This window comes from Setaria viridis, chromosome 4 (assembly GCF_005286985.2).
Source record: "Setaria viridis chromosome 4, Setaria_viridis_v4.0, whole genome shotgun sequence".
Taxonomy (NCBI): domain Eukaryota; kingdom Viridiplantae; phylum Streptophyta; class Magnoliopsida; order Poales; family Poaceae; genus Setaria; species Setaria viridis.
In genome coordinates this window covers 34,473,121-34,487,569 of record NC_048266.2, presented here as the reverse complement: position 1 = coordinate 34,487,569, position 14,449 = coordinate 34,473,121, and the positions used below count along the sequence as shown (strand labels likewise).

The 14,449-nt window shown below is 50.3% G+C and overlaps 2 protein-coding genes across 2 annotated transcripts; one reads left to right on the top strand and one right to left on the bottom strand.

Annotated features, from left to right (window-relative positions):
• Nucleotides 1–475: 475 nt before the first annotated feature.
• Nucleotides 476–2,348, top strand: LOC117854218 (acyl transferase 7). Its single transcript, XM_034736518.2, has 2 exons — nucleotides 476–1,034; nucleotides 1,142–2,348. Exons 1-2 carry the CDS (start codon nucleotides 588–590, stop codon nucleotides 1,988–1,990), a joined length of 1,296 nt encoding a protein of 431 aa, XP_034592409.1. The 5' UTR covers nucleotides 476–587; the 3' UTR covers nucleotides 1,991–2,348.
• A 938-nt stretch (nucleotides 2,349–3,286) lies between these two features.
• Nucleotides 3,287–9,972, bottom strand: LOC117854217 (uncharacterized). Its single transcript, XM_072293272.1, has 4 exons — nucleotides 7,399–9,972; nucleotides 6,910–7,030; nucleotides 4,735–4,794; nucleotides 3,287–4,634 (listed from the first exon to the last, which is right to left on the bottom strand). The coding sequence occupies exons 1-4, from the start codon at nucleotides 9,366–9,368 to the stop codon at nucleotides 3,621–3,623; spliced, it is 3,165 nt and encodes a 1,054-aa protein (XP_072149373.1). The 5' UTR covers nucleotides 9,369–9,972; the 3' UTR covers nucleotides 3,287–3,620.
• Nucleotides 9,973–14,449: the final 4,477 nt, after the last annotated feature.

Here is a 14,449-nt window from a genome sequence, read left to right as displayed (position 1 = left end):
TAACATACCATCCAAACACTCCAATGTGTTAAACTTTAGCACTCCATTTGAGAGTGTTAAAACTTTAACACGGGGTATCCAAACGACCCTTAGAATACTGTTGTGAGGAAGAAAATTGCTAGGAGGAAGAAAAAGTTGGGAAGAACTGTTCAATTGCAATCCAACTGATAGCATTCATCCGGGAAAAGATAAGAACATTACACATACTTTTTATTTCAATGCTCTCTGCTGTCACAACCTAGAACTTAGAAAAGCCCACCAACTTTAACTAGCGTTGCACGACATGTGTAAGCATGTTTCACTATGGAAGTGGCTCGTGATGGCTCCTCGATGGCTGAATCCAGTTGCTCCACCCTTCGCATCGTGCGGTGGGCAATCCTTTTCAAAAAAAGAAAAATCCACTCATGGCCGACGCACAAAAAACTAGTCTTAGCGGCCACACCACGGTTTTACCAGAAGCCGCATGATTTTATAAAACCCGAGACCGGTCGTACCTTGCTTCCCAGGTGAGCCACCGCCAGCCAGTGCGCGCACCCCACCACCACCGGTCCACCACCCAGATCCCCCGCCGGCCGCGCGCAGCCACCATGCGGACCGCGGCGGCGGCCACGGTGACGCGCGTGGTGCAGCGGGTGGTGGCCCCGTCGGCGCCCACGCCCCGCGGCGAGCTCCCGCTCTCCTGGCTCGACCGCTACCCGACGCAGCGCGCGCTCATCGAGTCCCTCCACGTCTTCAAGGGCCGCGCCGGCGCCGACGCCGAGGCGCCCGCCAGGGCCATCGAGCGCGCGCTGGCCGCCGCGCTCGTGAGCTACTACCCCATCGCCGGCCGGCTCGCGGTCTCGGACGACGGGGACCTGGTGGTCGACTGCACGGGCGAGGGCGTCTGGTTCGTCGAGGCCACGGCGAGCTGCACCCTCGAGGACGTGGACTACCTCGAGTACCCGCTCATGGTGCCCAAGGACGAGCTCCTCCCCCACCCCACCTACCCGGCCTCCGACCCCCTCCCCGAGGACTCGCTCATCCTCCTCGTCCAGGTGAAGAACAATCAAAGATTGAATCTTTCTTCTGGCAAAATCGATTGAGGTCAACGGCTCGGCAATGGCGTCTGATTCGATTCCTCCAAACCCGCAATATAATGCAGGTGACGCGGTTCGCATGCGGCGGCTTCGTGGTGGGGTTCCGGTTCAGCCACGCCGTCGCCGACGGCCCCGGCGCGGCGCAGTTCATGACGGCCGTGGGCGACATCGCGCGCGGGCACGCGGCGCCGCTGGTGTCCCCCTCCTGGGGCCGCGAGGCGATCCCGAGCCCCGGCCCCGGCGCGGCGGTGGGCCCGCTCCCGGTCCCGACGGAGCTCCGGCTCCAGTACCTCGCCATGGACATCTCAACGGAGTACATCGAGCATTTCAAGGCCCGGTTCCTGGAGCAGACGGGCCACCGGTGCAGCGCCTTCGAGGTGCTCATCGCCAAGGCGTGGCAGTCCCGCACCCGCGCCGCCGGGTTCGCGCCGGGCTCCCCCGTGCACGTCTGCTTCGCCATGAACGCGCGTCCCGCGGTGGCGGCGATGCGCGGGAGGCCGCTCCCAGACGGGTTCTACGGCAACTGCTACTACATCATGCGCGTGTCGGCGGCGGCGGAGGCCGTGGCGGACGCGTCGGTGTACGACGTGGTGCGGCTGATCCGCGAGGGCAAGAAGCGGCTGCCGTCGGAGTTCGCGCGGTGGATGGGCGGGGGCGGCGGAGGGGACCCGTACCGGATCACGTCGGACTACCGGACGCTGCTGGTGTCGGACTGGTCGCGGCTGGGGTTCGAGGAGGTGGACTACGGGTGGGGGTGCCCCGTGCACGTGGTCCCGCTCACCAATCTCGACTACATCGCGACGTGCATCCTGGTCCGGCCGTCGGCGCACAAGCCGGGGGCGCGCCTCATCACGCAGTGCGTCGCCGCCGACGGCGTCGACGACTTCCACAAGGGCATGATGCGCCTCGACTGATGATGGATGGATGATGATTCGTTCATTCCCCGACGACCTGTTAATCCAGTCCAGCTGCGTAAATTTAATTTAATTCGTTCGTTCGTTGCTGTATCCTATGATTGGGTAGTTGAGTGGGAACTCATTATTATATATACAAAAAATAGAAGAAGAAGAAGAAGAAATAGAAGAAGAAGAAGAAGAAGAAGAAGAAGAAGAATACGATCGAGCATCACCAACCAATGGAGAGGATACATGCGTGCCTGTAATGCGAAGCGTTGTTTATTCTTTCTTCTACCTCACTGACCTCATTATTATTCTTTGCTTGGGAATTGTGATCGTGGAGTACACAAATGAGCAACGAGTTGGTGGGGAGCCACTGTCCGCTGTCCCCTCTCGGTTAAGCAAAGAACAAACGGTACTGTACCTGTACCAGAAAGTGTCCCAAGTGACACGCATCGGCCATTTGTCACTGCTTTCATCTAGTAGCAGCAGGGATACGTTGCGACGTTCCTGTCTAGGCGTCGCGATCCCGGTTCGTTGAGCTCCTGCCTCCTTAGGTCAGTGAGGTGTGAGTCGTTGGCCTAGAAAGCGTGCTCGCAAAGGTTACGAGTCACACGGGGCTCGCGAAGGAAGGAAAAAGGGCAAAAGGTTGATGTGGTGCCGGATCGTTGCTTGCTTCACTTTGGCATCCCCCCGCATCCGACCAGTCGTCATCAGTGCGTGCGCTCGCTGTATAAGCTGCCGAAAGATCCATCCCGACAGAAGAAACCTCAGACATGTTGCAGAACAGTCTCGTTCGTGGCTCGATTCAGTCAGTGCTCCCGGCCGGTCCTCGCGTGCAATCAATCGCTCGGCGATAGCGCAGGATGGCAAGCATAGCCACCTTGCCGATGCCGTGGCCCGTGGGGACGCGTGCGCTATCGCCTCCTGTGTCATTTCTACGCGGGTGCGGTGCGGTGGTGCCCGACCGCTGCTGCCTGCGCCGTCAGGTCGGATTGGCATCGACGAGGGGGACACGCGGGCGGCTCGGAGCTTGACGAGCCGCGGCGTGTCACCGTCGGGTTCCCGGGGGGTCGATCTCGATCTGGAAGTGCCGAAGTGGCGCTGGAACGACGGACGACCTGGAGTCCTGGTCTGCTGGAGGAGGTTCTGGGGAGCGTCAACGGCTCAACGCTCGACTAGTAGTTTGCTGTTGATGCATCTCGGCTCTCAAATAACCGATCTCAGTAACCAGACACATCTATTTTGAAAACCAAAATCAGCTGCTCAAAATGACTGAACCGGAGCAGTAGCCAGGGCAGTTTTCTTCCGCCATTGAGACCAGACATAAAACATCATTTCCAGACACGCAAACTTACAGCCGTTTCAGCGCGCGAAGTTCGAACGGTACGGAAGCCGGCTTCGTTTCAAGTCACGTCAGATCACAGGACACTGGATCCTGCGTCGACATCCTTGCCGCTGAAAAAGTTAGTTACAGCACCATTTGCGTCCAGCAATCCTAAGCCCAAGCATAAACTAAGACTGTAAGTAACAGGCACAGCTGATAGCCTACTTCTGGCATATACTACATACTAGTAACATGACCCATACAGACATCCTTCCATTCAGACTTCGGTGCAAGATCGGACCAGAGACGCTCGGCTACCTGCTAGTATGGACTCCAGCGTCCATGCCATGGCTCCCTCGCTCCTCCCAGCCAAGTCGGCTCCCCACCAAACCAGGTCTCCTGCTCAGGGTCCTGCCACTGCCAGCCAGGCCGTCGAGATTGAGCTTCAGCAGGGTGGAACATGTGCTGGTGATTCCAGGGCTGCTGCATGGCCATGGCATGTTGTTCATGGAGATCAGGGTCCTGCCACTGCCAGCCAGGCCGCCAAGATTGAGCTTCAGCGGGGTGGAACATGTGCTGGTGATCCCTGGGCTGATGCATGGCCATGGCGTGGTGCTCATGCACATCGTAAACATGGGGTACGGGGCTTGACAGCTGCGGAGATACCATTACATGCTGCCGCTGCTGCATTGCGTTGTACCAGTGACCATTTTGGCTTGGATGCCACTCTGGTAAGTCGCCATAACTTTCCCAGGGCTGCGCTGAAGCATACATGCTGCCATACTTGCGAACTAGTCGCCTGACCAGGTCCGCCGGGGGAGGAAAAGGGTGCCCGTGCTGCTGCCTCCGGTAGCGATGTGGTGTTGCAACATTGGGGGATCCGTCTAAGACGCTAGCAAAATCATATTCAGGAAGGTCATTTTCATCCTCGATGACACCGTAGCCAAAGCCCAGAGGAACGTTCCCAGTTGCATCATCCTCAAGGCAAGGGTGCTCGTTGGAGTAGCCAAAATGAGAGGCAGGAGGTCTGGTAAGCTGGGAAGGCATCGGCACTGAACTTGGAAGCACAGCCTGCTGCTTCCTTGAGATTGACATAGGCTGCCTCCTGGAACCGTCACACCTTGTGGGTGTTTCAGTAGGAATGCGGGGCCTATGCCACACAAAGACACCAATAACAGATACTCCGGTCATGGTTTGAATGCCCGAGTGCTCCTTTGGCAGGTATTCAGTGAGTATCTGAGCTGCCTTCCCTTGAGAAGGGCAGAGGTAGAGCTCCGCCCCTTCAGCGAGCTTTACTAGTCCTACTCTCTCATCTGCAATATATGAGTTGATTGTCTGCAGGAGAAGATATTCTTAGCAATTCAGGAGTTCTGTAATAGTGTTAAACTAAACCCGTATAAAGTGGTAACAGATGATAATAATTGGGGAGCGGGACCTGCAAGAATTGCTTCCTGCCACTCTCAAGACAAACCTCCTTCCAACGCAACTCAGTTACCTGCAGAAACAAGTTACAGTAAAAGGAAAGAACATATTCTGAGGAGCTAGACTAACGGAAAGGCTACAAGACAATTTTGGTCACCACATTAGCATATCTATTTATATAAGCAGCAAGTGAAACATAACCTCCAGAATTTTATTCAAGATGTAGCTGAAAGATTTAAATTGTAGTCGCTGCCATTAAACATGAAAAATAATTACACAAATCAACATTGAAGTGTAAAAGGTAGGAGGTTCAAGTCTCACTAGAAAATTCTGATATTTTGTTAACAGTAAATGTGAAAAATCCCCATGTACGAACAAAAAAAAAGAATCAAATTCAAGTCAATACAGATGCAACACGTAATATCACATAGTACCATGACAGTTCAACACTGAGACTAAAGTTCATTTTCTTACCAGTGCTTTCCCTTTCCTTTTCTATTTCATATATTAATTTTAAAATTAGCTTTGCATTAGCAAATTTAAGGGCAAAAAAATCATAAAAGTATACACTGCAAGTTCAGTATCTAATAACCTTTATTCTCAGCTTCATTTTCAAAAGAATCAGTTTTACAAAAAAAAAAGAATTGTAGTTTGAGAAATGCCAGGGCCACAGCTTAATACTCTCACGACATTAAAGTTACTAAATGTTACTACAATCGGTATTAAACTATCACGACACTATATTTACCAAATGTTACTATAATCTGTATTAAACTAACTCTAACTAAGGCCAACCAGGTCTAGCAGACATATATTTACTCTTTTTTGGAAGCATGCCTGTTGAAGCTTTGGTCTTCCTATGATTTTCTTTTGTTGCTCCTGAGTCCAACAAGCAAATTTGAAAGTGCACATTTATCTGTGCAATTGGAGCATGGTTGTTTGGTGGTTCTTTCTTTCTAGATTCAAATTTTGGGAATTGATTACAATTTACAACCATAATTACCAATTAAACATAGAGTCCACTAGTAGAAGAAGATGATCCTGAATTAGTAATTGGCTAGTAAATTATATCTGCAACACAAAACAATGCTTATTCTAATTGCAGAATGTAGTAGTAGATGATCCAGTTTATTGTTTAGTTGTTACGGCTTTTGGTTACAGTTTACTGTTGGTTTTTTAGTGTTCTTGCCCCTGGTTTGAAGTGCAATTGTGTTTTACCCTCATTTTTTTAACTTTGTGATTTTGCCCTTAACTATTCACAAGTCAATGCAATTTTGCCCTTGGTCTTTGTGTATTTACCGCTGTTTTGACCGTTGATTAGGGGTAAAATCGCATTGACTTGCGAATAGTAAAGGGTAAAATCACAATTACACTTCAAAGTATGGGCAAGAACACAAATGCCCTTTTTTTTATAGCTTATATATGCACTGTTCTGGCCAGTAATTGCTGTGTGTTGTAAGGTTGAGTAAACTATTTCCATCTTAATGGAAGACATGTTAAGCACGTTCTAGGAAAGGAAAAGGCAAAATAATGTAACAAATACAGGACAGCTAGAAAACAACACCTGCATTGACATGTACTCAGTGTGAAGACTCAAAGAAAAGGTATTCCCACATGCAATACATGTCAATTTCACATGGATAAAGTATGGTAATATCCAATAATCTAGTTTATAGATTCACAGGCTGAGAACGGACTCACTTGTTTTAATAAAAATACACTTGAGCCTAACCACTAATTGACAGGCAGATGAATATGCATGCATTCAATGGCATCTTACAATCATTCATTAGAGGTGTCAGAACAACACTTCAATGCAACCACTACAAGAAAGAATATATTTCAAAATCAACAAGGATGTGGGCCAATCGATAAACACTTTTAAAATCCATTTGACATATACTCCCTCCGTTTTATCTTTATAAGGCGTAATATGACTTGACACAGTCTCCCAAATTACACTTTGACCATTCATTTATCTTATATTATATTGTTTATGGTTATAAACTTATGTTCATTGGAGAGTACATTTGATTACAAATCTAACCATTTCAAATTTATATTACAAAAATAAAAAAATGGTGGCTAAGTTATTGATCAAAGAATGTAAAGTTTGAATCTTGATATGCGTGTCCGCCTTACAAATAAAAACGGAGGGAGTATGAAACTACGTACAGAAACAAATTACCGTTATAGTACGGCTCCTGGATTTAGGCAGCTGTTCAAGAAAGTCTTGAAAATCAGGAAGCCTCACTCTTCCCTTGATCTCAACAAAGTGGCGCCACCCATTTGTTGATGGCTTTTCACCACTGGAAAATAGAAATATTAATAGGAGTTAGGATACGATAACAGAATGCTAAGATGTGTGTTAGGACTTACAACAAGCATTTCTTTAAAATGGAATACAGCATACAGGTTTATATATAAAAAGGGGCGAGTACCTGTGTATAAATCCTAATGTTCTTTTGTTTTCTAGAACGCAGGAGAGCTGCGTGTCATTTCATTAAGATAGAAGAGAACAATACAACGAGCCTGGATATAACCAGGTTGAGGTTAACACCACATACACACTAGTTCTTTTGTTTGAATAAAACTATGAAAGTTATCAAAGATACCGCTTTTAATAGTTAATCGCATGCATTAAGTAGAGTCTAGAAGTGACGTAGGTGAAACAAACCTTTTGAAGATAGCAGCAACTTTTATAAGTGAAGATAAAGTTAACTGAATTGTTCCCTCCCATAAACTGTCATTTGTCAATGCGGCATCAGAAATTGCGTTTAACTGCACAGTAGATCCAGGAATTGAGGCACTACCAGTATCTAGTTTTTCAGCATCCATCTTTTCAGGGGAAGATTTGATTAACAAACAGACATTAGGTTGTTTAGCTGGACTCAAGTCATGAATTGATCCATTTTCGGTTGACTTTATAGTGGCCTGACAATTATCTTCTTGTGATGGTGCGTCACATGTGAATTCAAGCACTGATGGATCAGCATTATCCTCCCCTATAAGACTTTTCTCTGGCTTTAACATAAGGTAAGCTTTGTCAGTAAAACTAGGATCATCTTGTGCAGTCTCAGTGGAGTTGCATTCCAAAGGTATATCAGAATCAGGGGCATCCACGAACTCGCCCCACGACATAATTTCTGGAAGATTTTCTGTATACTTCAAATCATGCACCACTCTTTCCTGAATGACATCAGTCTTCCCATTTGCTAGACACTCTAAATTACTCAAGAGATTACTGTTGCCAATCCCAGAGAATCCATCTTGCACAGCGTTGTCTGATTCACTGTCTCCCCTGTGTACACTTACACTATCGTCAGATTTGATTTGACCTTCATTAGATTTTGATGGGACATGAGAAAGCACATCACTCCCGAGCTCAACCCCAACTGAAATGCTATCAGTCTCTTCCACTTCAACATGAAATTCACCTTTATGTGTTTTCCTGATCAATCGTCTAACATTCACTTCTCTATTAGGAAGAACAACCATCTTTGCAAGCTCTTCAGCTTTAGCCAGCCGCCAAGCTGAAAGCTCCTTCGAAGTGAGTTCATCTGTAGTCATTGAACATAGATATTTGGGTGTGATCTCTCCGGATAAGACCCATTCCCTCAGCACAGGATTACTTTTATCTTTCAAATTAAACAAGAGCGATCTACCTTTCTCTTTATATTTCTTATTGACTCCCCCAAACAGTTTGAACAGCTCCTCTTCGATTCCAAGTGCTAAAGATTGCCCCTTTTGAATTATATCCTTCTCTTCCCCTGTTGCCCCATCTGAAGTCTTTGTTCTTTTAAACTCAGGCTCATTGAGAGATACAGTCACTCCAGCATCACTATCAGAAGTTGTGGCTCTCTTTGAATTAAGCTGCGAAAAGGATTCAGAAGCTCCAACAACAATGCCAGCAGCAGAGAAGGGCCCATGGCCTTGCAAAACATCTGAAACAACAGTGCTCTCACCCAATCCATCATTTTCCAAATGAGCTTTACTTTCACCGTGGGATATGCATGTATTTGGTCTTTGCAATGTACCATCCTCTTCATGTTTGTGCTCACCAGAAGATCCAATAGGCGAAATATTTGAAGCAGATTGCTGCAGACTCTGCTGATCAGAATCCACGCACAAGGCAGCAGCTAGAGTCTCCCTGAACTTTGATCTCACGGTCTCAGACAACTCTGGATATGCCATCAGTATAGGTTCCTTCTGCACAGAACGCTTGCTACTGGCAGATACCTGCGATGGCACAGGCTTCGGCATCTGAACCTTCGGCGATAAAGCCGTCTTCTTTCCCACAGCAGATGGTGATGGCTGTGGTGGAAGAATTCCGGGCGAAGCAGGGTAGACACTCAGCACCTGCTGCGGCGGCCTCAAGGACACCCTACTCACAGTCACGGGCCTCGCCCCAGGAAGGTTCGGCGCGTTGGGACTGGACGCACCAACCTGCGCTGGCTGCCCACCCATGGGCACGATCAGGTACGAGCTGGTTGGCGCCTTCGGCCCCCAGTAGCCAGGCCCAATCATGCCGTGGCTCGCGGGCTGCGGGGAATGGGGGGCCGCTGAGGGAAACGATCGCCACGCCGCCCCGCTGCCCGGCGCCGCCGCCGCCGCCGGCTGCGCCCGCGCCTGCTTCGAGAGCTCCATCGCGCCGCAGCAACGCCTTCCCCGTACTGTATATTTTACGGCAAGAGATTGTTTTGTTAGCCAGGGTTTTTATCAGCATTTCCCACGAAACAATTTACTGCGTAGAAGATGGGGGCGCAACCAGAGGGAAATGCGGGTTCCGGCGGCGGCGGGGGCGGGGGACGCGGGGCTTACCTCGAGGCGATCACGGAGTGGCGAAGGGCGGGGGGCGCTGCGACGGTGGCGGGTGCGCCCGGTGCAGGACGACGGCGGCGGACGGGGAGGTAGGGTTTGGGGAGTAGGGGTTTCGAGAAGCTCCTTCCCCGCTTCTATCGGGCGCGGAAGAGAAGGGAGGAGGAAACGGCGGCGACCGCGACGCCGAACGCGTGAGAAGAGTGCGTGACTGCCGAGGCCAAGTGAGTGCCGAGTGAGGAGTGCGGTTGGGCCTAGATGGGCTACAAGTGCTATGGGCCGCCCATGGTTTCGAGTCCGAGACTAGTAGTATCTATCTATTGGGCTGGTTTGCGTGGTTTCTTTTTATAAAAAAAACGAGTTTGCGTGGGGCCTGGAATTTTCGATCCAAGAAGAAGGCCGGTCCAGCTCGATGCGCTCTTCTTGGACCGGAGGAAATAGGCAGCTCTCTTCTTTCTTCTTGAAGGGCCGTCATCTCCACAAAATCCTATTGAGACACCCAAAAGAAAAGGTCCAACTAGGTAACCCAAATAAAAAAAAATCCTATCGAGAATTTGTGCTTCGACAGCAACCAGCTGAAAAGAACCAGCGAAGGAAAGCTCTTTGCTTCTTCGACACGCTAAAAGATTCAATTGACTGGTTCAACTTAACTAATTCCAACTAGCTAGCTAATGAAATAGCTGCATGTATCTAAACGGGACTAACAATTCCCCGTTATCCAAATCATATCCCTCGTATTGCTTTTGCTTCTTGTTATGATAGAGTAGTAGTGTGACTCTCTTTTCATAACCACCATACAACCAGTTCCATACAACACTGGATGGTCCAATAAAAAGCAAAACATGCGAATAGTTACACAAAGTTGTCAATTTTATGCATATACGGTAATATGGACACCGCGTAAATGTATTTTGCCAACATGGCACGATAGTTTTATGCATATGACTCCTATCTTTGTCCCATTTTGCATCTAAGTCCTAACCATGTGTGCAACTCTTATTTCAATGATAAATAAGAAGATTGAATAGCTTTGATGATAGGTGACCAAGTGTACGGGTTTTTAATCAAAATTTGATGACAAGATTACTCCATGTCTAATATATACTTCGTCAGCTCTTATATAGGAAGCGAAAAGATTAGAAAAAACTTTGCACGCAGTTCTTTTTTTAACTTTGATGATTAAAAGACAATACCATCAGCATTAGAAAAAGATAAAAAAATAGTAAGTACTATTAATATACTATACTAGCTTTGATCTTGTTGCAATATATAGTTAATCATTCAAAGTGAGAGGAATTATAAAAATTACATGAGGCTTCGTATGCACCCATAATTTACTATATCAAAGTTGGATTAACACGTGACTTATTAGAAAAAACGTACACTTGGTCTCTCAAAGTTTCTTTAATCTTTTCACATATATCAATGAAATAATAGGTTGTGCACATAATTAAAACTTGATGAGAAGGAAGATCATAGATAAAAGAATTACGTGCATAAGCCGTCGACGTCACATGCCACAGTGGCAAAATACATCTACGAAGTGTGCCACGGTGGCAAAATACATCTACGAAGTGTACATGTGACCGTGTATATGCACACATTTTGTGTACCTATTTACACGTTTTGCTACTTGTTGGACTAAAGTGATATAACCATGTATATAATTTATATTTTAAAAAAGTAGTGTAACTCTCTTTCTATGGCCTATGCTAGCGAAACAACATTTTACCGAGTCCACGTTCTAGAACAACTCGCTGAATTGATTTTGCTCGAATCCACGAACCACAAAACCATCTCCCTCCCAGCCCCCAGGACTTGGCAGTAGTAGTGAAGTGTGAACCAAAAGCCCCAACTTTTGCATACCGTCGGAAGGCAGACGCGCGCCGCCCGCCGCCACATAGCACTGCCGCGCGCGGGGCCTCGCTGGCACGGCACGGATTTGACGGGCCGGCGGTCAACCAGCAGCCACGCCCCAACGCCCACCTGGCAGACGGGCAGGATGAGGAGGCCAAGACAACTTCTTTGGGCCCATGCTGGCCTAGCCTGGTGGCTCGTGCCGGGCGTGGGATGCCACCCCGGCACGACGGGCGGCCCGGTCCGGTACGATTGTAGGGTGCTGGTCCGAAATGACCCATTAACTACTCAACCTTATCCACACCAATACACCATCTCACCCACGGTCCGCTCCCTGCCATCCTCCCCTTCCGCTCAAACACCCCGTCCGCTCCCCTTCCTCTCCGGCCTCCGCCGGCCGCCTCCCTAGCCTCGTCACCCCCCTACCCCCACCGCTTGTCGCCATGCCCTTCTCCTCCATGACGGCGTGGGGTTGGCCGCGGGGAGCAGCGGCGGCAGAGTGGAGAGCAGCCGCGGAGGCAGCGCGGGTGGCCGGCTCCGGGGAGCGGCGGCGGCGACGGCGAGGGGGCTGCTGCGGGAAGGGGCGGCGACGGCGCGCAAGAGGAGACGGCAGCTCAACTGCAGCTTGCAGTGACGCACCCGCCGTGCCTCACGGTGGCCTGAAGTTGGCCGTGCTTTACAGGCCGGCCCAGCACGAAAAAGGCCTTGCGGGCTCGTGCTTGGGCCGCCGATGCGGACCGTGCCGCACGGCACGGCACAACGTGGCCGTCGTGACGGGCTAGGCCCGGCATGAAAAATAACACCCGCGCCAGATCAGATCGGGCAGCCCGAGTGGACAACTATAGTCTCGGGGGGTTCGATTAGGTGGGGTTGGTTGGCTGATACCCGTCTGCCTCGGCGCATATTGGCCATCACGGTAAAGTGAAGGCCTAGAAGTTTCGTGAGAGCTGCGATCTACACGGGCAGCGGCGACTTGGGAGACTGGCTGACGTCGACGAAGAAATGCCTGCGCCCGCTGACCAGTCGATCGGCTTTTATAGCGTACGGATCGTCGCGGGGAGGATGGGCAATGCAATAAGGCGCGTGTCACCTGGATTCTGGAAGGAAAATAAAAACATGTGCTCAATGTGTCACGTGGCCAGATCAGATTCCTCTCCTTCCTGTGTATTGGCCTGATCTGGGCATGGCCAATCGCTGTAGTGGCGCGAGTGCAGCCACGCATGCCGTGCACGCCGCCGCACGCGTGTGATCTGCAACGGAGAGGAGGTCGCGAGCCTGGCCGCCCATTTTTCTCTGCTGCTACTGTGTGCCGGTCCACTCGACCCAGCGCCCACAGTGCTTTCAGCTGGTGTTGGCCAAATGGGCGGATTAGATCAGGAAGCTGTGGCAGTTAATGCCGCAGCTTGCCGCGTGCATGCAAGCGGACGCTCGGTTCCTCGAGCTAAAGTTTAATCTGTGTCACATCGAATATTCCGAGGCTAATTAGGAGACTAAATATGAATTAATTATAAAACTAATTGCACAATGGAGGTCAAATGGCGAGACAAATCTATTAAACCTAATTAATCCATCACTAGCAAATGTTTACTGTAGCAGCACATTGTCAAATCATGAACTAATTAAGCTTAATAAATTCGTCTCGCCATTTAGCCTCCATATGTGTAATGGATTTTGTAAATAGTCTTATATTTAATACTCCTAATTAGTATCTAAACATTCGATATGACATGTGCTAAAAATAAGCAACGGTAACCAAACAGGTCTTAAGAGTGTACAAACACAAACCATGTTGCCGAAGTTTTTTGGTAAAGATTTTGACCATTTCTCGCACATGCGCACAAGCATTGAAATCTGCCTCGCGGGAGTATTCTCTGCAGCTGCAGTACTACCTTCGATCTCTGCAGCAGTGCAGATGCAGCTTCACGTTATTAACCCTTCAGGCTGGAGACAGCTAGCACACAGCAGAGGTTAACCAGTGCTGATTTCTTCTTCTTCTGCTGGAACCAGAAAAACAATAGAAATGTACTCTTCTTTTGTTGCTTTCAGATAGCACACCAACTGGCGGTGCATCCGATCCCCCGGCTATCGCGATCACACACGCGCGGCGCGCTCCCGAATGGACGCTCGAAGCCTCGAATCATTCGCCTCGTCCCCTCGCTCTCGTCCCTGCCACTGTCCACTGGATCATATCGGATCACATCAGCTCAGCTAGCTGCAGCTCGCAACCACTCGCGCACAAATACGGCAAACGTGCACCGCGATCGCCCGCCCGAACACGACGCGCCCGATCCATCTCGCAGCTTCCCATGCATGGCCTGGCGCCACACGTCACGTCTCCCCCAGGCTCCGGCTCCGGCTGCTGCTTGCGTCCACGCATCCACGTCGGCGGGAGACGAGGAGCGAGCGGGCAAGCAGTGCGCGCCTCTGTTTCCGCGACAACGACGCGCGCACCGGGGTTCCGCGTCTTAAACCGCCGCGGGCGAGGAGAAGGAGATGGCACCAACCCGATCGCCGGCCGATCGGAGAGCCGTCGTCATCGCCGCTCAGCGAGCACGCTACCCGCTCCGATCTCTTCACGCACCGGGCTCCGTGTTCCCGTCACCAGCCCACGCACAGACTAGCAAGACAGCCTCCTCCTCCCCGTACGGCGCGGCACTCTGACGCTGATGATCTATCCATGGGCTGCCAAAACATACAGGAAAACGAGCATCCATTTCCCGCTCCTACGGTCCTACCGCACTGCATGGATGTCCGGTCGGCAGGGACGCGACGACGCGGCCGGAAAACGATGGTTCGTCGTCAGGTTCTCGGGGAAGGGCCGGCCGCGCGCGGACCCTCGTCGAGGGGGCCGACGTATCATCCACCCGGAACAGGATCGTGATGTGCGAGAGGTCTGCGAGAGCCGGCAGGAGTTAGCAAGGGGTTGGGCTGCTGACCCCGCGCCGCTTAATAATTGGGCGGCCCTGAACGCCGCGCCGGTACCCGTGCTTTTCAGCGTAACTGCGCGCTCGTCGACGACGGCCGCCCGATCGCGGAAGCGGATCGGCCAAGCG